The sequence below is a fragment of the Prunus mume genome, linkage group LG1, assembly GCF_029339155.1.
Source record: "Prunus mume cultivar Tortuosa linkage group LG1, ASM2933915v1, whole genome shotgun sequence".
Lineage (NCBI taxonomy): Eukaryota > Viridiplantae > Streptophyta > Magnoliopsida > Rosales > Rosaceae > Prunus > Prunus mume.
In genome coordinates this window covers 18,921,403-18,945,034 of record NC_142698.1, presented here as the reverse complement: position 1 = coordinate 18,945,034, position 23,632 = coordinate 18,921,403, and the positions used below count along the sequence as shown (strand labels likewise).

General features: G+C 39.1%; 3 protein-coding genes and 1 pseudogene across 3 annotated transcripts; 2 read left to right on the top strand and 2 right to left on the bottom strand.

Annotated features, from left to right (window-relative positions):
* The first annotated feature begins 3,962 nt into the window (after positions 1–3,962).
* On the top strand, positions 3,963–5,305 carry LOC103318643 (auxin-responsive protein IAA4-like). The gene is made up of 3 exons (XM_008220047.2): positions 3,963–4,336; positions 4,469–4,777; positions 4,894–5,305. The coding sequence occupies exons 1-3, from the start codon at positions 4,128–4,130 to the stop codon at positions 4,967–4,969; spliced, it is 594 nt and encodes a 197-aa protein (XP_008218269.1). The 5' UTR covers positions 3,963–4,127; the 3' UTR covers positions 4,970–5,305.
* On the bottom strand, positions 5,302–5,679 carry LOC103318845 (uncharacterized; annotated as a pseudogene).
* Positions 5,680–11,874: 6,195 nt separating this feature from the next.
* Positions 11,875–20,320, top strand: SWP (RNA polymerase II transcription mediator). The gene is made up of 8 exons (XM_008220045.3): positions 11,875–12,260; positions 13,074–14,153; positions 14,284–14,381; positions 14,651–14,828; positions 14,965–15,973; positions 16,108–17,117; positions 17,668–18,755; positions 19,016–20,320. The coding sequence occupies exons 1-8, from the start codon at positions 12,045–12,047 to the stop codon at positions 19,827–19,829; spliced, it is 5,493 nt and encodes a 1,830-aa protein (XP_008218267.2). The 5' UTR covers positions 11,875–12,044; the 3' UTR covers positions 19,830–20,320.
* Positions 20,321–20,434: 114 nt separating this feature from the next.
* LOC103318642 (Tetratricopeptide repeat (TPR)-like superfamily protein) lies at positions 20,435–23,068 on the bottom strand. The gene is made up of 2 exons (XM_016795400.2): positions 22,929–23,068; positions 20,435–22,547 (listed from the first exon to the last, which is right to left on the bottom strand). Exon 2 carries the CDS (start codon positions 22,511–22,513, stop codon positions 20,558–20,560), a length of 1,956 nt encoding a protein of 651 aa, XP_016650886.2. The 5' UTR covers positions 22,514–22,547; positions 22,929–23,068; the 3' UTR covers positions 20,435–20,557.
* Between the last annotated feature and the right edge of the window lie 564 nt (positions 23,069–23,632).

Here is a 23,632-nt window from a genome sequence, read left to right as displayed (position 1 = left end):
GATTTTAAATTGTTCTCACAAAACTCATTTTCATTGATTTCTTATCCAAAGATTGATGACTTTTATATAAAAAGATTCTTCAAATGACCATATTTGCCTTTGATATTAGATTGTGTATAAATTCATTAAGATTAATTTTGTCATTTGTATAAGTGTTTTTTTGAATGAAATCATGAATTTTTGAACGAACAATCAATGAAAAGAGATTTTGTGAAAATAAACTGAAAACTTAAGGGGCGTTCGTGTAATTTTTGAGACCTAAAGGGATTTTGTGAAAACGCCGAAAACCAAAGGAAGTGTTACTGTAAATAATTATTTTTTATTACTGCCTAGAAAAAAAATTATTCTAAATTTCATTGTTGATAAGATTCAATCACAAAAATATTAATAAAGATACGCAACAAAAAATTCTTCTAGTTATATTATGAAAATTCAGATCATCTGCTTTTATTTTCTCTGCTAATATCTGCTTTATTTTTGCCCTCCATCTACCACCTCATTAAAACTTAATCTAACGAATTTAAAGTTATACACATCATTCTTAAAACAAAAACCTAATTTACTCATAATGGAAATGCCCTAACCCTGTTAACGGAAAACTTAACTTCTTGTAGCAATTTGTTTTTGTTTGTCATTTTCTTCTTACCTCTGCTTTTAAGTAGTGCAGCCCTTCTTCTTCTTCTTCTTCTTCTTTATTTGTATTTATTTATTTATTTTTGCCTTCTTCCATTTTCTGCTAATTCACCCTCCAAAACCTTATCTCTCAGCAAGCTTTCTTGGCCGAGGAGTCTAAAATATATAAATCTAATAGCACGCCTTTTGCTAAAGTCTATGTTAACATTTGTATTCCCTTATTCGACATGGATTTCCAGTGAACCATTTTTTGAAACCACTTTCGCCATCCCAATTGACATATGGGAAGGGAAGATTTGTTTTTGGTTTTTTAATAGGGTAAAAAAGAAAAGATGTTGATGTTCAAATATACGCGATATACAGAGATTTTTGGGGAAGGAAAACTTATTGCTAGGTAAGATTTTGGGGGACGGATGGGGAACAGAGAAAGGAAGAAGAAAACGAGAAAGGAAGAATGAAAAAAAAACAGGTATGGATGACATTAACTTTCCTAGTAGCAGAGTTAGGGTAATTAGAAGTAAATTAGGTTATTTATTTTAAGAACGATGTGTCAACTTTCAATCATTTGGATTAAATTTTTAATGAGGTGGCATATAGAAAGTAAAAGTAAAGCAAATTCTAACATAGAAAATAAAAGTAGAGGATTCAGATTCATAAAGTAATTAGATACCTTCGTCATGTAATCATACAATGATTCTACTTCACCAGTCTTTTTGGAGAAAACAAAATTACAACATAAATCCTCCAGAGATTCTAATATTTTGAAAATCATAACAAATTTTAATAGGGCAGAATTATGTGCATATGTAAATGAATGTGTGGAACGATGATGCTATTATTTTGCTATTCTCAACTAATCACGATATATTAGAGCATGATGTCTTTTTCACTTTGCACATTATCCATAGTCGGGAATAACAGAACAATTCACATAAGTTTTTCTGATATACATGGCCATGTTGATATTGATATTGATGGATGGGCTTGTCATCCATGGTCCATGCATGGCCAACAAAAAACAAACTGCTCTATCTTTTAATTGAATTTTCTCATGAAAGCTGACAAAACACAGAAACTCAGAAAGCAAACATAGACAAGGACCTGCCTTCCTTTCACCTTCACCGCCAAACAAAACGAGAGAGAGAGAGAGAGAGAGAAGGGCCATGCCAACCAATCCACAGTTCACAGTCCACAGTCCACAGTCAGCCCTCGTGTGGCGTGGGTCCATCTCTCACTTCAAATCTCCATGGCCCACTGTCAGCAACCTATACCCTAGACCCCACACGTGTGCAAACCCAGTAGCACACACAATCCATCACCATCTCTCACGGGACAGAAGACACCACACGTGTGACACCTCATGTGATAGGGTGATGCTGATAGCTCAAGCCTGACTTATAGCCTTTTTTTCTCCTTCTTTCATGGTCTTAATCTTTCCCGTACCATTTTCAGTCCGTACCGCCCTGGGCGGAGCCAAACGTAACAACAACCACGTTGCTGTTGTAGTATCCGCCAGCGCTCTTGGTTTCGTATCTTATATTCTGATATAGTTACCCTACTTCTTCTTCTTCTTTCTATTTTTTGAAAATAAATAAACAAAAATCAAATTAGACAAGCGCGAGTTTTGAGTACTATTTTTTAGTACAAGCGATTAATTGAGGGAATTTACACAAATATTTATTGAGTGTCTGAGACATATTTATTGGGTGCATGAGGGTTTCGAGAATTGATTACTTGGTAGAGGTAGAAGATAGCTTCATTTTCACACCATATAATATAATTATGAAAATCAAAACACACAGCATTATGTAGTAAGTTTCATTTTACTTTTTTACATTACCATTACTCCAAGAACTAAATAATAAAAAACTTTAGATGATTACATAAATGAGAAATATGCTAACATGTTTGTTGGGTCACAACTGACAAGTGAACAAAAGTAGCTGAGATATCAAAGTGCAGTAACAGAGTACATAAAATGTTGATATAAAACAAACACTGAAAAATTCATTATATAAGGCAGAAGTGAAGATGAATTGGAAATGGTTCCCATTTCGGTCGGGTGCCACTGCCAACATAAGTGAACCTAACTCTATGGGGCCTTATTTATTGCTGTGGGGAACCCTAGCCAGAGGCTAAAACCCTAAAAAGGGAGGGGTGGGGGGCTCATTATCTGCTGTTTTTAAATCAATGAAATTGGTGGACCATTTGTTTTTGTTGCGTGCGTGATCCTTCCTTCTAAATGAATTATGATTCTACTAATCTTAAAAAAAGGAGGGACTCATACTATAAATTAATCTAATGTACAGAGAACGAGACTTGAACTTTGTTGCTAAAAATGAATTTGCTATTATAATCAATTGACCTGACTTACGTATACACTAGTTCTTAAAATATAAAGAAATGATGATAGTTAATTTTGACTTTCTTTGTTAAATTTCAGTGAATTTGAATATTGAGAAGATGATGCTGAAAACAAAGAAAATGGAAAGTAATGTCGTTGGACTCGAAAGAAACGGAGGGCATCAAGGCAAGGGCTCATGGGGCTTGACCATACCCACATGCAAACCTGCCCTAACTTTTGGTCGAATTAAAGGCCATGCACACACCCATTACACCTTGCCTTGCCCATCAACGACAGCCCATGTGGGCCCAAACCTCACATGGGATGCACCCACCAGCCCCTCTGGATCCGACGGTCCCACATCTCTTTCCGCGGAATCGATTCGTTCATCTCGGTCGTTGGATTTATAAATCAAAAGTCTTCAATATGGGCGGCTAAGCTCTGTCCCAAGCTTGTCCCAATATACAGGGGCAACCGCCTCAAATGTGCTGCTCATGTCACAAACACCATAGCTGCCCATGTCTAAATTCATGGTGCCTAAGCTTCATCTTGCACGCTCTCTTATGGCGGGTGACTTCTACTTTCCCATTTGTTCAATTAAATAATGTTTACCATATGTTTGTGAAGAGTTAGATATTCACGTGCGTGTAAAATGGTTGTGCAACTTATTGCCATTATGATGAAAATATTCTTTCGTCCAACAGTTTAGGGAGTTATTTTATATGAGTGTTGTAATTCTCATTCGAATGTATGATTTAAATTGATAATCTAATAACATAATATATCAAAATTACCAAATTATTAGGTAAGAGAATATTACTTGGTATATATTGCTATCAACACGTAATGTAAAGTGGAATGCACGCGCAAACGAGAGAAGGTGGGGGTGTACTTAGTTTTGTTAGTTTCCGTAGACAAATGTCGTTTGCCTTTATGGCTTTATCTCTACTTGTATCTATATAATTCCATTGAACTTCATTTGGCATACACACAATATTTTTCTACAGCTCCCTCTCCTTAGCCTTCATCAACGCAATAGAGAAGAATTCAGCGTGGGTTTGGTTGGTTATTGTCAAAGCTTGTGAAGAAGAACAAATCCAGAAATCCATATTTGTCAGGATTGGCTGCAGAAAACAGAGAGACAAAAAGTATGGCAATGTTTGAGCAGGATCTCACCCTTGAAGCCACAGAGCTTAGATTAGGCCTCCCAGGCACCAAGGAGCCTGAGCACAACACATGTTCTAGTGCTTTAATCAGCAGGAGCAACAAAAGACCATTGCCAGCTGACATGAACGAAGACAAGGATTCTTCAGCTGCCAAAAGATGTGACCAACAAATTTCTCAGCCTCCCCACTCCAAGTAAGCAACTGCCACATATAACTAGATACTAATTATGATTAAGTTGTGTAATTAATTATGTTATTCTTCCAGAGCATAGTTGATGATAGATTTTTGAGGTTAACTAATATGGCATGTGGTATTATATTGCAGGGCACAAGTAGTGGGGTGGCCACCAGTGCGATCGCACCGGAAAAATTGCTTGCAAGCAAAGAAAACAGGGGCGGAGGGTTGTGGGATTTATGTGAAAATAAGCATGGATGGAGCTCCATATCTTAGAAAGATGGATCTGAAGGTGTACAGAGGATATCCAGAGCTGCTTAAAGCCCTGGAAGACATGTTCAAGTTCAAAGTTGGTGATTATTGTGAGAAGGAATTGGGGTACAATAACAGATCAGAATTTGTGCCTACATATGAAGACAAAGATGGGGATTGGATGCTGCTTGGAGATGTTCCATGGGAGTAAGTTCTCTGCTCTCTCTCTCTCATCGCTTTCCTTAATCAATTCTCTTATTTATTCTAGCTACTTTCTTTAGAAACTCAAATCTGATCATGTGGTGTTGTTTGTTTCTGTTCAGAATGTTCATCACTTCGTGCAAGAGGTTGAGAATCATGAAGGGTTCAGAAGCTAAAGGCTTAGGCTGCGCGCTGTGATTGATCAACAACTAAACAATTAGAAGAAGAGACTTATATGAAATATATATTCTGTCATGAAGACCATCAAGGACACATTCAGCTGCTTGCTTGGGCTTTCGCTGAAAGAAACAGAAACTTAGTTGAGTTGTTTGTAATGATAAAAAGTTTTTACAAGGAAGGAGTTTTCGAAAGAAGAAGGAAACATTTTCATGTATAGTTTGCCATGTTCTCTTCAAAGAAGAGTTGTACAAAGAAAAGAAAAGAAAAGATAAACGAAAACAAAACAAAAAAAGTTTGAGTATTGCATCAATGAGAAAACTGTCCTGCATGCCTTTGAGCAATTTTGTTCATTAACTTTTTTGGTCGAAATCAGTAACATCATAAAAGCCTTGAGAAGGCTTCCTCTGAAATGGGATTTCTGCATTGTAGTCTATTATTCGCTTCGATTTCGTCTTGGGCTGCTGCAAAACATCAATGCCAGCAGCCTTTAATTCTCTGGTTTTCTGAAGGGAAGCAAGCCTTGTGGTCTCTTGGAGCTGCTTCTCCCTGGCTTTCCTTTTGGCCTTCTTGCCCTTCCTAGTGCTTGCTAACCCAGCTGGTGCCTGGAAAATCGTCTCCATCTCCCACTCATCCATATCAACAGGTACGGGGAGAGCAGGCTTTGACTGAGGATTGGGGTCGAAATCTCCAGCCATGAGCTTAGCAAATTCTGTGCTCCACTCGGCCATGAGCTTAACAAGAAAAATCCTTCTTACTCTTCCTCACTGTCAAACAAACAAGTCTCAGCAATCTATATATACACATTTCACAACTTTTCCTTTTCCAGTTTGGAGAAGAAACTAGTGTCAGCCGGCCCGAACCAGATCCCAAATATTTGTGCTTCATAAGTTCATATTACAAAGCAGTTCAAGCAATTTGATTTTGGAAAAAGAAAAGAGAAAGCTTGCCCCCTCCCTTCAATCAAACAATATGAGTATCACTTTAGAATTTAGTTATTCTTTGTAAATTGACTGACAATTACACATCTCATATTATAATTAATATAGATAGCTGCGAATAAGTTGCTAAAATATGAAAACTATAAGAGAATATTTGTTTGTGGGAATTTTCTATATATTCTTCTCCTTGTAGGAGGTTATATTTATAATACAACAAAACCTGAATGGGCAAGTAAATAATAAATTCCTAAATCTATTTACAGTAGGAAATCAGGAATTAATAGTAAATCAATTACAAATAAAATAGGAATCCTTGGTGTGTAAGGAAAGTAAGTCAATATCCACAAGTCACGCCAACACTCCCCCTCACGTTGGTGCATAGATGTCGCCAATGCCCAACTGATCCAGTGAATTGTGGAATGCTTTGTTGGAAATCGCCTTTGTCAAAATATCCGCCAATTGATCCTCGGATTTCACAAAAGGAAACTGAAACACTTTAGCCTCAAGCTTCTGTTTGATGAAGTGTCGATCCACCTCAACATGTTTAGTACGATCATGCTTGAACCGGATTCTGTGCAATGGCTATAGCAGCCTTGTTGTCACAAAAGAGATTCATTGTTGATGTAGGTTTATACCCAAGTTCAGTAAGCAACTTTCTTAACCAAAGAAGTTCACATATCCCTTTAGTCATGCCTCTGAACTCGGCTTCAGCACTGGATAAAGCTACTACATTCTGTTTCTTGCTCCTCCATGTCACCAAATTACCTCCCACAAATGTGAAGTAACCCGATGTGGATTTTCTATCTGTTACATTACCTGCCCAATCTGCATCTGAATAACCATCAATATTTAGATGACCATGCTTTGAGAACATAAGTCCTTTTCCAGGCGCAGACTTCAAATATCTAAGTATCCGAAGAACTGCATTCATGTGGTCTTCACTTGGAGAGTGCATAAATTGACTGACAACGCTCACTTTGCATAAGCAATGTCTGGTCGAGTATGTGACAAATAGATCAATCTTCCCACTAACCTTTGGTATCTTTCTTTGTTAGTTGGAACTTGATTCAGATATTCTCCAAGATGATGATTCTGAACAATAGGAGTGTCCGCAGGTTTGCAATCTAGCATTCCTGTAATCTGTCAACAAGTCCAAGACATATTTCCTTTGAGAGAGAAATATGCCTCGCTGCGATCGAGCCACCTCAATTCCCAAGAAATACTTGAGTCCACCTAGATCCTTCATCTCAAACTCTGTAGCGATAGTCTTGTAGCTGTGATATTTCCTGTTTATCATTCCCAGTAATAATCATATCATCAACATAAATTATTAATGCTGTTACCTTCCCTTTCCGATGTTTCAAGAACAAAGTATGATCTGAGTTGCACTGTTTGAAACCATTGTTCTTCATTGCCATGGTGAACCGTGGCCCAAACCATGCACGTGGTGACTGTTTCAACCCATACAATGCTTTTCGTAGCCTGCAAACTGTTCCAGTCTGAGTAGTATTATAACCAGGAGGAATGTCCATGTACACCTCCTCCGTGAGTTCGCCATGTAGAAAAGCATTCTTTACATCAAACTGGTGTAGTGGCCAATCCAAATTAGCTGCAAGGGACAATAAGACTCTGACGGTGTTTAACTTTGCAACTGGAGCAAAGGTTTCTTCATAGTCTATATCATAGGTCTGTGTGTACCCTTTTGCCACAAGTCTTGCCTTGTATCGCTCGATAGATCCATCTGCATTGTGTTTTATAGTAAACACCCATCTACATCCGATAGTCTTTTTTTCTCGTGGTATAGTCTCCAATGTCCAAGTCTGATTTTTCTCAAGAGCTTTCATCTCCTCTTTTATAGCTTGGACCCACTTAGGATCTTTCAATGCTTCAGAGACCTTGGTTGGAATATGGATAGCAGACAACTGATGCACAAAAGCCTTGAGTGGTTCAGACAGCTTCTCAGTAGATACATGATTTGCAATTGGATACTTGGATGTCTTGCTAATATCAGGTGAATAGCGATTTGGTGGCTTCCCACGATTTTGCCTGAAAGGTAATTGATATCCAATAGTTTTATCCTCTAAATGCACAAGTCTAGTAGGAGTACTTACCTCAAGGATATTCTCAGGAGATTGGTCTGTTGGTACTGTTGAGTTAGAGGGGGGGTCTTCATCTTGTTGTTCTGTATTGTCTGTAGGTGTGAGACTCGGATCAGAAATATCTTCGTATGGATCAGGTGGGTCAGGTAATTGATCGCTATGAATGGGCGATTGGTCGCTTTTCGCAGAGAGTAATCTTGTGCTCCAGACTCGGGATGATCAATTATTTCTGTACATAGGAGAATTTCTTCGTTTTCCAAGTTGCTCCAATTCTGCTCTTCATTTCGTATCTCCCTAAAGCGTAGAATTGGATGATGGGTCATGGAAGAACAGCTTTCAGATTCCGAAAGGTCACATCCAAAGTGACATAGGTACGTCGGGTAGGAGGGTGATAACAACGGTAGCCTTTCTGATGAGTGGCATAACCCACAAAAACACAACGAAGCGCACATGGATCAAGTTTGCTACGTTGATTTTTGTGGAGATGAACGAAAGCCACACATCCAAAAATTCGGGGTGTGAGTACCAAAACAGAGGCAGAGGTCGTATTGCGCAAGCACCTGTAAGGGAGTTTTAAAAGTCAATACACTAGAAAGCATGCGGTTGATTAGGTGAACTGCAGTGACAATAGCATCATCCCAGGTGATGGCGAGGAACATGAGCGCCAATCGAAGTGCTCGGCGGTTTCAAGAAGATGTCGATTCTTCGTTCAGCAACACCATTGTGTTGCGGTGTCTGAGGACAAGTCGTCTCATGGATAATTCCATGTTGTTGGAAGTAAGTCCGAAAGTCATGATTGACAAATTCTCCACCATTGTCGGAGCGAAGAATCTGGATTTGAGCATTAAACTGAGTTTTCATCTGTTTGTGGAATGATTGAAAACGGGAAAACACTTCGTTTTTATTCTTCAGCAAATAAAGCCATGTCATCCGTGTACAATCATCTATAAATGTGACAAACCATCTAACACCAGAGGGAGCAGTGATAGGTGAAGGTCCCCAGACATCAAAGTGAATTAACGTAAATGGAGTAGTACACTTGTTCGTACTCAACGGGTAGGGCACACGGTGACTCTTAGCCAAAATACAAGTATCACATGTGAAGTCGGAGTCCTTGAAACCTGAGAATAAATCTGGTATAAGATGCTTCATATAACTAAAAGACGGATGTCCCAATCGACGGTGCCACAACCAAATTTGCTTTTGTTTGCTATCAAAGGGATGCGTCACACTGTTAGCTATGCCAGGACTGAAGTCATCGACATAATATAGCCCCCCTCTCTTAGTACCACGACCAAGAATCTCCTTAGTGTGAATATCCTGAAGCAAACAAAAACTCGGGTAAATGAGTACACAACAATTCAATTGTTCAGTAAGCTGACTAACGGACAACAATTTAGTAGATAAAGATGGAACAAGTAAAGTATTAGACAATGTGAGAGAGGATGAGAGTGCAACAGTGCCAGCCCCTGTCACAGGATAAGTAACGCCATTGGCATTTGCAATACAGGTTCGTCGAGGTTGTGTAGTATTCAGAAAATCATCAGGATCAAACGTCATATGATCAGTTGCACCGGAATCAATTATCCAACTCCTGGAATTAATCTTATCGGAAGTATGGAATCCATAACCAGTACCATTACTGGTCGTATTGCATTGTCCTCGATCTTTAAGAGTAGTCCACCAATCGGGGTAGCCATGCAATTTAAAACAAGTCTCACGAGTGTGTCTCGGATCACCACAATATGCGCAATCTAGTCCATGTGTCGGTGTCGTTAGTCGAGAAGTCATAATCTGTGCAGCGGAAGATGCATAGGATATAGGCAGTAGGAATTCGGATCGGGATCTGAGCCCGAGTCGGGGCTAGAGTCGAAGTCGAAATCGGGATCGAGTCCAATCATAGACAAATTCGGGGTTGTGGTCATCATCGGAGTTGGGGTCGAGATCGTCTTCGAGTCGGGTCGGGTCGTCGTCGTCATAGTCGAGGTCGGGGTTGGGGTCGTCAAAATAGGATCCCGATTCAGGATCAAATTCGGGGCCAAAGTCTGCATCTGTAGGAGCTGAGCCATTTGGGCACTCAACTCAGGTATGGTTGGTGGAGAAGGAGAAAAGGAGTCGGCGGTGCTACCTCCATGAGGGTTGAAAAAATCATCAACCCCCATAGAGGCGGCGGAGGTTTGAAACTAGAGTCAGCAATTCCAAGATCGCCGCTCTGATACCATGCTAAAATATGAAAACTATAAGAGAATATTTGTTTGTGGGAATTTTCTATATATTCTTCTCCTTGTAGGAGGTCATATTTATAATACAACAAAACCTGAATGGGCAAGTAAATAATAAATTCCTAAATCTATTTACAGTAGGAAATCAAGAATTAATAGTAAATCAATTACAAATAAAATAGGAATCCTTGGTGTGTAAGGAAAGTAAGTCAATATCCACAAGTCACGCCAACAGAACGCATATTGAATTTCCTTTTCATGTTCCGAATAGTTATTCTACCATTCAAATACTTTTCCATAATTTGATTTAGAGCACCAAGATAATTTTTATATATAAATAAATTGGACTTATTACACAACAACTTATTTATACAGTATTTATTTCAAACTGCTGAGAATGACACAATTTTTGGAACAAAACAAAAAAGTTCGGATCCTCTAATTTTCTTCTAATGCTAAATTTTAAACCCAAAATGCTTAGAGCATCCACAATGATGCTCTCTATTTCTTAGTTAAAATTTAGCTAAAAATATAAGAAAACTATTTTAGGAGTTCTCTAAAAAAATTTAAACTCCAACCATACTCACTAATTTGGAGAGTCATAAATACTATAACTATTTTTTGATTAGTCCATCTCTATTAAAGAATAAAATAAAAAATAGTTAGCATTAAATAAAGGTTTGAAATACTCATTAAATAAATTATCATTAAATTATAGAGAGCCACTAGGAGTCCTTTCTCTCTCCTCAGATTTAGGAGCTCCTAGAGGACTCCCTATTTTATGAGGTGGATAGGGAGCATGATTTGAGTTGCATTTTTACAATTTCTCCCTAAAATTTGTCTAAGGAGGTGGTTTAAAGAGCCCATTGTGGATGCTCTTAATCTTTAAACTTTAAAAGAAAAAAAGGTTAAAGACATGGGAAAAATATGTATTAAAACTTTTTATATGGCATTTCAAATATGACAGTGATGTTGGCCATGACAATACTAAGTAACATAAGAGCATCCACAGTGGGGGGTGTATATGGGGGTGTATATTAACATACACTCCCGAGTCACCGAAATCGTTTAATGGGGAGATGTAAATTGATGTAAATATACATCACCACCGTATGGATATAAAATAAAATGTATATTTACATATATTTTTACATCCCTTGCAGGTGGGACCCACCCGAGAAAAGAGAAGAAAAATGAAGAAAGTCAACATAAAAGGGACCCACGACTACACCCCCGAATTTACACCCCCTAAAAGTGGTTTTACACCCTCGAACTTATATCCCCTCAGTGTGGATGCTCTAACAATCTAGTAAAGAAAGCTATTTTGTCACTCAACTCTTGCCACACTGCAAGAAATAACAAAACAACGCGACATAAATTTTTTCTCCAAATATGGAAATAGGTTTAATTAACTATTATGTTTAGAGAGACAAACGAAGGAACGCAGACACACAGTAAAACATTAAAAAGGAAAAGAAAAGCATCTTTTACTCATTCATCCTTCATTGCCACGGCGAGATAGATATTCGTATTATTTAATACTCGGTGAACCAATCAGTGCAAAGCAAAATCAATCACCAATGTCTTTTCACCTCCCCCGTTTTTTTCTCTCTCTAGAAACTCAAAGTCTCAAAAGTAAAAAGCTTTCTAAAATCAGAATTCATAAGCGTCACGAACACAACACACACATATTATGGAGAGAGAGCTGAAAGAGCATCGGAGCTTCCTTCTCTCTCTCTCTCACTGAAACCCTAATCTCCATGTGCGCGTGATCAATCACAGTAGAAAGGGATCTTTTAACCCTAATCTTATTTCTTAATTCTGAAGCAAAAGAATGGCGTCAGAGCTAGGGCAACAGACGGTGGAGTTCTCGACCCTGGTGAACCGTACCGCCGAGGAATCTTTCCTCTCGCTGAAGGAGCTCGTCGAGAAATCGAAGGCGGCACCGGACCAGTCCGATACCGATAAAAAGATTGGACTGCTCAAGTACTTGGCCAAGACCCAGCAACGCATGCTCCGACTCAATGTCCTCGCCAAGTGGTGTCAACAGGTCTCATCTTTTTACTCGCTCTCACTCACCCATCTATTATGGGGTTTTTATTTGGTGGCCAATTGGGAGTGGAAATTATACATTTTGGGCCCTCTTTTATGAATTCTGCGTTAAATAATGTTACTTTGGGGTTGTTTTTGTTTGGACAATATGAATTCCGTTTTTTCAAGGGCTTCTAGTTTCTTTCTCTTAGAAACTTGTAATGTAAGTTAAAGTTTTTTTTCTTTTGGGGTTAGGAAATAGATTTCGGTTTTGTTCAATACAATTCAAGCTTAAAAAAATGTAGGATTATGTTGATTTTTTGTTTGTTTTTGTTTTCTATTTGGAATTTTTAAGGTTTTGTTGTTTCTTTTTCTACCTGAGCGTTCAGGGTTTTGATTTGGTGGTCAAATTGGGGGGCGGAAATTATACATCTTATTTTTCAATTTGTGGTATTGGATTTGGGTGTTATTTGTTGTTTTCTGCATTGTGGGATATGCAAGATGATTTGACAGTGCATGTTTGTTTAAGTCTTTAGATGGTTAACAAAAAAAAATATATACTAGATAGTTTATTAGCTTGTGAAAAAGAACTAGTAATTTTACCCTAGTTATAGAGTAGTTTCTGAATTTTGAAGTCAAAATCAATGCCATGGATGTGCTCATCGGTTGGTCCAAGAACCATACCTTGTGCTGATATGCAGAGTTTAGCGTCTTTGATGCTTCATGTTCCTTGAAATGCAGTTGAATTCCTGTTAGCACATTTCATTTTGGAATCAATAAATTATATATATATATATATATTTATTTGTTATCCATGCCTTTCTATTTGCAGGTCCCGTTAATACAATACTGCCAGCAACTCTCCTCCACTCTTTCAAGTCATGATACTTGTTTCACTCAAGCTGCAGATTCATTGTTTTTCATGCATGAAGGGCTGCAGCAAGCCTGTGCTCCTGTTTATGATGTTCCATCTGCAATTGATATCCTCCTAACAGGGTCATATCAGCGTCTGCCAAAATGTGTAGAAGATGTGGGCGTTCAGAGTTCACTAAGTGAGGATAAGCAAAAGCCGGCTTTGAAAAAGCTGGACACACTTGTGCGATCTAAATTACTAGAAGTGTCACTCCCAAAAGAAATTTCTGAGGTTAAAGTCTCTGATGGTACAGCAGTGCTTCGTGTCAATGGGGAATTCAAGGTTTTAATGACACTAGGCTACCGAGGGCACCTATCAATGTGGAGGATACTGCATCTGGAACTGCTTGTTGGTGAGAGATGTGGACTTATAAAACTTGAAGAATCACGTCGGCATGCTCTTGGGGATGATTTAGAGCGAAGAATGGCTACTGCAGAAAATCCGTTCACGACATTATACTCAGTTCTACATGAGCTTTGCGTTGCACTCGTAATGGATACTGTCATAAGGCAAGTACAAGCTCTTCGGCAAGGGAGATGGAAAGATGCAATTCGGTTTGAGCTCATATCTGATGGGAGTACAAGTCATGGGGGAAGTTCTGCCTCTGCGCAATTAAATCAAGATGGAGAAAATGATTCATCTGGTCTACGAACGCCAGGGTTAAAAATTCTGTACTGGTTAGATTTTGATAAAAACAATGGTATTTCTGATTCAGCATCATGCCCGTCTATAAAAATTGAACCAGGACCGGATCTGCAGATAAAGTGTCTTCATAGCACATTTGTCATAGATCCATTAACTGGAAAGGAGGCAGAAATATCTCTTGACCAAAACTGTATTGATGTTGAGAAGTTGCTTCTGAGAGCCATATGCTGTAATAGATATACTCGTCTGCTTGAAATTCAAAAAGATCTGGGGAAGAATGCTCAAATCTACCGAGGTAAAGGGGATGTTTCTCTTGAGTCCCATGTGGAAGATGTGGATGTTGACCATAAAAAGGTTGTTTCACTTTTTCTTGTTACTTGTTTCTGGTTCTTTTTTTTCTTGTTAAATTTCTATGTTTTTCATGCATGTGTATTTTTGGGGTTCATTTTCTTCATATTTTGATTCCATGAATTTCTGTGTGCAGAAAGATGACAAGTCCAATGTCAGAGAATATGAAGGGCAGGAAGTATTACGTGTGCGTGCCTATGGCTCATCATTTTTTACCCTGGGCATAAATATAAGGTATCCTTATTTGCTTATATTGTTATCGCTATATTATTACAGGTAATATGAATTATGACTTGCCAAGGGACTTAGATGAACGAAGAAAACTGTTCTTACAGCCAATATTGCTTCTGGCTAGACATTGGAACAAGTTCTTGGTGTACTTTTTAGGATTTTTCTGATTTTAAGAAACTCAGGACATGCTTGGTTGTTCTTTAGGACACAACTTTGGTATTCTTATGTAGATGCTTTAGAATGGTGTCTTATGTATCATCTTTGACTTGCAGGAATGGCCGCTTTCGTCTTCAGTCCTCCCCAAATATTCTTGCTTCTTCGGAATTTTTGTCTGAATGTGAAGATGCTTTAAATCAAGGAAGTATGACTGCAGCCGAAGTTTTCATCAACTTGAGAAGTAAAAGTATTTTACACTTATTTGCATCTATTGGCAGGTTTCTAGGCCTTGAGGTAAGCATTCCCTTTCTTCTCCTTATGAAATTTTTCCAAGAAAAAAAAATCACTGGGTGTTACCTTTTTGGATTGTTGAGGATTATGCATGGATTCACTTAATGTCCATGAGATAACATAAATTATATTTTTGTAGGTATATGAACATGGTTTTCCTGCAGTTAAAGTACCAAAGAACATTTTGAATGGTTCAACTGAGTTGCTAATGGGGTTTCCTGATTGTGGGAGCTCTTATTTCCTGCTGATGCAACTTGATAAGGACTTTAAGCCCCTATTTAAATTGCTTGAGACTCAGCCAGGTCCATCTGGAAAAGCTGATTCTTGTCATGATCTAAACCATGTGATACGGATCAAGAAAATTGATGTTAGCCAGATGCAGATGCATGAGGATGATATGAATTTAAGCTTGCTTGACTGGGGAAAACTACATTCTTTTTTGTCTAGTGCTGGGGGTTCTAATCGGTCTTCTGAAAATGGCCTTCTTTCAGATATCAGCCATGGAGGTTCTATGCCAATTGCAGGGTGTGCACCATCAAGTTTTTCTTCTGTTGTTGATGAAGTATTTGAATTGGAGAAAGGGTTATCTGTACCTTCTTATTCTATTCCGAATGTCTCTTCATCGCTTAATGCATCTCCTGCTTCTCATTTTGGTTCTGGTCCAATGAATCTTCACACCATTAAAGCTGGAAGTGCCTCTCCTAAATGGGAGGGAGGTATGCAGCTGTCACAGCTAAATAATTCTGCGAATGTTTCTAGTATGGCCACCCATTATAATGGGTCCTTATATTCATCAAATAATTTGAAGGGCCCCATACAGTCAGCTTCTCTTGGTTCTCTATCTTCTGGCCCAGGAAGGAGTGCCTCCGTGAAGAAAATACCAATTTCAAAGTCTGATCAGGATTTGGCTTCTCTTAGGTCTCCACAGTCAGTTGAGTATGGCTCTTGTACTTCAATGGATGAAGATCAGCTGAGATTTCTGAATGATACTTCAAAGGGTGCACTATATGGGAATAGATCATCCCTAATATTATCTCCAACTCGGTCCACTGGCCCCCGAATCTCTGGGCCAGGTGTGAGACCCAATGGGCCTATAACTGGATCTTTCAGAGTTGTCGGATTAAATTCATTTGCAACAACTCCCGGATGTAAGATGCGTTATTTGTGATGCCTTTATTAAGTGGGATAGATGCATTATACTTATTAATTTAGTACTATTTATACTTTTTACTTAGTCTTACATTGATAGAAAAAAATCTTCTTTTTTTTTTGGTCGTTCCAGCCCAGGCACCAGACTATGGAGTATGTCATAGTCCTAATCAAGATGTTTCAAATAGAAAACCTCGCAAACGTACACTTTCAGATATGTTGAATTTAATTCCATCACTTCAATGTGTGGAAGCCAATTCAGGATTTTGTAGGAGGAGGAAGATTTCTGAAGTAGCTCGACCTCAGCAGTCTTCGTCACAGATGCTTATGCCAAGGGATATAATTTCAAAATCCGAAGTATACAGTTATGGGGATCTTATATCTGAAGCTAATAAGGGAAATGCACCTGCAAGCATTTATGTTTCAGCTCTTCTTCATGTGGTCAGGCACTGCTCACTTGGTATTAAGCATGCCAGACTAACCAGCCAGATGGGGGCTCTGGACATCCCTTATGTTGAAGAAGTGGGTCTAAGAAGTATATCTTCCAACATATGGTTCCGACTTCCATTTGCCAGAGGTGATTCATGGCAACATTTATGCTTGCGACTTGGCAGGCCTGGAAGCATATATTGGGATGTCAAAATAAATGACCAACACTTCAGAGATTTGTGGGAGCTTCAGAAAGGAAGCAATAGTACACCTTGGGGTTCTGGTGTTCGAATTGCGAATACATCGGACATAGACTCTCATATTCGTTATGATCCGGAAGGTGTTGTTCTCAGTTATCAGTCTGTGGAGGCTGATAGTATTAAGAAGTTAGTGGCAGACATTCAAAGACTTTCTAATGCAAGAATGTTCGCCCTTGGTATGCGGAAATTGCTTGGAGTAAGAGCAGATGAGAAGCCAGAAGAAAGTAATACACACTCTGATTTTAAAGCACCTGGAGTGAAAGGTTCTTTTGAGGCAGCTGATAGACTATCTGAACAAATGAGAAGGGCATTTAGAATTGAGGCAGTTGGACTTATGAGTCTGTGGTTCAGTTTTGGATCAGGTGTCCTAGCTCGCTTTGTTGTCGAGTGGGAATCAGGCAAAGAAGGTTGTACTATGCATGTATCTCCTGACCAACTTTGGCCGCATACCAAGGTACATTCACATTTTTCTAATTGTTTTGTTATTTCTTTTAGCAATTTTAATGATTGATATTTAGTGTAACCTCATGTTTATTAATCTTAAGTTTAGTTTATGTGAAATTTGAGTCCTGAATGCGTCCTCTGCACTTGTTCTCTCCAGTTGTTGTGCCTGACCCTGCCATCTTTTATGAAATTAATAGAAGCCCTTTTTCTGAAGATTTCAAAATATAATTTTCAAATTTTTTTTTTCTGGTGTTGCCATGCAAAAGTTCCGAGAAATTGGATTAGAATTTTGCGCAGTGCCTTTCAAAGCTTTTCATAACAGTAGAAAAAGTATAAAAGACAGAAATGTGTAATTATATTGAAGTTGCTTTACCAAGGATGACGTCAAATTGTATGACCAAATTCTTTTCAATTTAGGCTTTGACAGATGCATTTGGGCAACATAGATTTATTATGTCTTTGGTTTGTATATCATGGGTTTAACTTTATACTTTTCCCCCAATTTGTTTCTGTTTATAAAGATCTGCATTCATGAAGATAGCCTTTTCTGTTCTCTACAGTTTCTGGAAGATTTCATAAATGGAGCTGAAGTTGCATCACTTTTGGACTGCATTCGCCTCACTGCAGGTCCCTTACATGCTCTTGCAGCTGCAACACGACCTGCAAGAGCTAGTCCTATTCCAGGGGTTCCTGGAGTAGGCCCTGGAGGAGCAGTTCTCTCTTCAATTCCGAAACTGGGGGGGCAGTCACCATCCCAGGGTCTAATGCCAACTAGTTCAACCACAAATGCCAGTCAGTCTCCTTCTGGCCCTATGGGTAACCCTGTTTCATCTACTGCTACAGGGCCTCTTGCAAATCATAGCCTCCATGGGCCTGCAGTGTTAGCTGCTGCTGGCCGAGGTGGACCTGGCATTGTACCCAGCTCACTGTTGCCCATCGATGTTTCTGTTGTGCTACGTGGCCCCTACTGGATACGAATTATATATCGGAAGCACTTTGCAGTTGACATGCGCTGTTTTGCAGGAGATCAGGTTTGGTTGCAACCAGCAACACCACCCAAGGGGGGTCCTTCAGTTGGAGGGTCATTACCTTGCCCACAGTTTAGGCCATTTATTATGGAGCATGTGGCTCAAGAATTGAACGGTTTAGATACTAATTTCACTGCTGGTCAACAGACAGGACTGGCAAGTTCAATCAATCAAAACCCAACTTCAGGTTCCCAACTGTCTGCTGTAAATGGAAATAGGGTTAACCTCCCTGGTTCTGCGGCAATGTCTAGGACAGGCAACCAAGTTGCTGTTTTAAACCGTGTTGGAAATGCTTCTCCGGTGTCCTCAAATTTGGCTGTTGTGAGCTCAGGGATGCCTTTACGTAGATCCCCCGGTCCGGGTGTCCCTGCTCATGTGAGAGGAGAACTGAATACAGCCATTATTGGTCTTGGAGATGATGGGGGGTATGGAGGTGGTTGGGTTCCTCTCGTTGCACTTAAAAAGGTGCTAAGAGGTATTCTCAAGTACCTTGGGGTTCTATGGCTATTTGCCCAGCTACCGGATCTTTTGAAAGAGATTTTGGGGTCAATTTTGAAAGACAATGAAGGTGCACTTCTAAATTTGGACCAGGAGCAGCCTGCCTTGCGTTTCTTTGTTGGGTAAGTGCTTTTTAACCCAATCATTATTTGTTTCTTTGATGATGACTTATGCTCATTTTTATCTTATGATGAAAAAGAAAATCAATATAAAAGATGCTTAAAAAAAAAGAAAAATAAATAAACATCCAGACGAGATGGAAATGCAAATTGTTTATGTTTATTAAAACCCTCCCTATTTTATGTTCACTACCTGTACCAGATTATTTTCAGTTAATTATGTGGCCCTCAGAGAGTTTATCTGATTGCTTGTGTTTCTGCAGTGGGTATGTATTTGCAGTAAGTGTTCACAGAGTTCAACTCCTTCTTCAAGTACTGAGTGTGAAACGATTCCATCATCAGCAGCAGCAACAGCAACAGCAACAGCAGCCAAATTCAACTACTGCTCAAGAGGAATTATCCCCATCTGAAATAGGAGAAATATGTGACTACTTCAGTCGGCGCGTTGCGTCAGAGCCTTATGATGCTTCTCGTGTGGCGTCATTCATCACTCTTCTCACCTTACCCATATCAGTTCTACGAGAATTCTTGAAATTAATAGCATGGAAAAAAGGACTCGCCCAGGCCCAAGGGGGAGATGGAGCACCTGCTCAAAAACCCCGTATTGAATTATGCCTTGAAAATCATGCTGGCTCGAGTATGGATGACAACTCAGATAATTCATCTGTTGCCAAAAGTAATATCCATTATGATCGGCCTCATAACTCTGTTGATTTTGCACTGACTCTTGTTCTTGATCCTGCTCACATACCTCACATAAATGCTGCTGGTGGTGCAGCATGGTTGCCATACTGTGTCTCAGTGAGGTTGAGATATGCATTTGGTGAAAATCCTAACGTGTCCTTTCTTGGCATGGAAGGAAGCCATGGAGGTCGAGCTTGCTGGTTGCGCATTGATGATTGGGAAAAATGTAAACTTAAGGTTGCTCGAACTGTGGAACTTAATGGTAGTTCCGGAGGAGACAGCAGTCAAGGAAGATTAAGAATTGTTGCTGACTACGTGCAAAGAACACTACATATGTGGCTTCAAGGGTTGAGGGACGGTGGTGGGGTTAGTGCAAGCTCGGGGGCGACATGATTGATTTGGTCACTCAGATATTTTTTAGTAAAATTTCATTTGAGATTAATCTCAATGAGTTTACGCGGATTGATCATGGCTTGTGTTCCATTCCATTTTTTTGGGATCTCCCAATTAGTTGCGGGAGAAACTTGTATCAGGGAGGAGAGCAAATCTGGCCACGGGATGTGTGTTGAGACGATGCTTAAATGGTGATTGCAGAGTTGACGGGGAGATGGCTGCCTTTAGGAATGCACTTGCAGAACTAACAGAGAGATCGATGGTGTAAGGAGGGGGCCTTTTATATATATTTTATATTTGGATCTTCTGATACTAGGGTGTACAATATTTTGGATATTTTCTGCTAATTTGAAGATAAGGGGTATTGTTGTTGTACAGATCAGGCTTAATTGGACATACCATGTAAAAATTTTGTTTCCGCTGGAGTAGAGCTCAGTTCTCAACTGTCCAAGGATATGAAAACTCTTCACTACTGCTGTATTCTTTTAGAACTTTTTTTACAGTTACTGTAGTAAATTACACTATACGAATGGGATGATATAATAAAAAGGCAGAATCTTAATGCCCCCTCTGAAGGACAACTCTCCAGAAAAGAACGTAGAGAATAGGCAGAAGAATATGTAAGATTCAACAAATGATAGCACATAAAGAGTGATATTTACATAACTAGAAATATGCAATGCAATCTCTACATCAACATAAAAAATAAGGCTCCTCAAAGTCTAAAATCAACATGGTTCCAGCAACATTGTCAAGAGATCAGCGTCCAACTTCATTTCACTTTTCAGACAGTGCAAAACAAGAAAGATGTCAACCCATCTTGGATGCCGTTTATCTGCAACAACAAAGTCATGGATAACTCCATCAACAATTACGCTACTGCAACCTGCGGTCTTCTTCACTCCCCTGATTTCCATTATTTCTCTAATCTTATCTGAGTAGCTCCACCTCCCACAAGCAGCATACATATTAGACATCAAAATGTATCCTCCCTCTTTCTCAGGCTCTAACTTGAGTAGCTCTGCTGAAGCTATTTCAGCTTGTTCCATGTCTCCATGAGCTCTACAAGCACTCAGCATTGCTCCCCAGATGTTTCGACTTGGCTTCATTGGCATCTTTTCAATCACATCTTTTGCCTCTACCAATCTCCCTGATCGACATAAAAGATCCACTAGACACCCATAGTGCTCAACTCCTGGTTCGATATCAAAATTATTCTTCATATTGTTGAATATATTTAGCCCTTCATCCACAAGTCCACTATGACTACAAGCTGTAAGAACGGCAACAAGAGTCACCCCATTTGGCAATAAAACTCTTTGCATCTCAGAAAACAGATCCAGAGATTTGTTTCCGTAACCATGGAATCCAAATCCAGTGATCATTGTCGTCCATATGGTAACATCTTTTTCTGTCAGTCCCCCGAAGACCATGAAGGCTCTTTCAATACTTCCAGCCTTGCAGTACATGTCTATTAATGCTGAACCCAAAAATACATCTATTTTCAACTTCATCCTCACAATCAAGCCATGAATCTGTTTTCCTTGGTCTAGTGCTCCAATTTCCGCTGCAGCAGAGACCAAATTAACCAGAGTGATATTGTCAGGCCTCACATTCACCCTAATCATGTTGTTGAATACCTTCACTGCCATCGTGTAATCACCCTTCTTGGCATAACCAGCAATTAATGAATTCCAAGAAACAAGATCTCTTCTAGGCATTTGCTTGAAATAAGTGAGGGCAAGTTCTAATTTGCCAACCTTGGCATATCCTGCAGTCATGGTGTTCCATGACACGATATCCTTATCCACTAAAGCATTAAATATACTTCGAGCAAGCTCCAATTTATTCCATTTCACATACATGTCTAAAAGAGCATTACCCAAGATCAAATTTGAAGAAGTGATGGCTTTCCTCCTCTCAATCCATGCATGAACAGACATTCCCAGTCGGGAATCTCCTAATAGTCCACAAGATATAAGAAGTCCTAAAATGGTAAACTCGTCAGGTTTAAGACCCAAACCCACCATTTCATAGAACAGTTGAAGAGCTTCTGAACAATATCCCATCTTGGCATAACCAACAATCATGATATTGAATAAGACTGGATCTGGTGTTGGCACATCACGGAAAACCTGGCAAGCAAGCCCCATTTGTCCTTTTTCCAGATATATCTTGGTGAGGGTGTTCTGCAGGTATCCATGTGACAACAAACCTGTAACAACGGCATGGCTGTGGAGCTGCTTTGCCTCTGATATGCATGTGGACGCTTGGAGTAAGTAAAGAAGGGTGTGTTTATCTGGGCATATACCAGAGTGGAGCATGGAATTGTATAGGGCAAATGGTTGGCTTTTAGAGAAAGATAAAGCATAAATCATAGAATTATAAATGTAAAGATTGGGATTAGGAGTATAGTGATTGAAAAGAAGGATAGCCATGTCTAAATTATCAGGATGTGAGATGGCTGAGAATGTGAGAAGCCTGCTCATGGGAAATGTCTGACCAATTAGACAGGTCCTCATCATCTGCCCCAAAATCTGTTTGAAATGGTACCTTGTCCTGCATTTTTCGAGCAATATAAGAGTTGGGTGATTGAGTTCGAGGGCAACAGTTGGATCCCAGTGGATTCTCCCGCTTGTTGAAGTTGAACTCGAGAGGCGGATGCCTCGACAATATTGGTACATAGAGAAATACAGCAACTACTCAAATACTCACTGTCTGTGAACAACTATCACACAGAATTTCAGGAATGATAACCTTCTGTTTAATATTCAACAGAATCAAACTAAATATCCAATCAAAATTTTTTCTTATGGATATTAATTGCTTTCTATCGATAAGGAAAAACACATGCATCTTAAAATGAATAGTTAAAGTAAGAAAAATCATTCCTAAACCACATTTAGCTATTACCATGATGATAGCATTAATAAGCACTTTTTTCTTGAGAAACCAGATCATTTCATGATCCGAATGGCCAGCAATAATGCAGTTCCTAGAGTCATCAAGCCCAAGAAGAATAATTATATCTTAAATCCAACACCACACCCTCACTTATAGGTGTTACATCATTGCTAACCTAGAAAAAGAAAGTCGTACTTGTATATGTGTTGGAACATCACCCAGCCAGAAGGGACTGTATGAGTGCATTGGCTGCAAATCTTCTCCAGGCACCAGAATCCTTGTTGCTTGCGTTGGAACTAGTTACCATTCCCATTCCTATGGCCATAATCCTAGCATATTCCAAAACAAACAATCAAATACACATAATCCCTAATCCCCACCACCCACCCCCCAAAGAAAAGAAAAAAATTTAATCTTTAGTCAAATTTTCTTATTTTTCCGCTAGTAAATCGTTTCCATCAGTTTTCAGGCTTAAATTTCACCAAGGTTTATGAGATTTTAAAAAGTCATTTCTAGTACTAAAAGTTTTATTTTTCTCTAGTTTTCGGGGCAGAAGTTCCATTTCAAGTCCACAACTGACAATCCTACACCTTCCATAACTTCAACGAGCATACAATAACCATAATTTTCAGATATAAAATAAAAAGAATCATAATTTTCTAACTCAAGTGTTCAGAAACTAAAACAAATCAAAGCTCAAACCTAAGACTCGCAAATACAAAGAATTTGGTCAATTGAAGGAACACTTACCAATCATGGCTGAAACTTTTGAAACCCTAGACGATTAACACTAACTGTTTTGATCAATATCAGAGAGCCTTAAATTTCCTTACAGGTAAATGGGCCAGGGGGTCCAAATATGGTCAAAGCCCAAATTGGTTTTGTTAGGGAAACTCCAA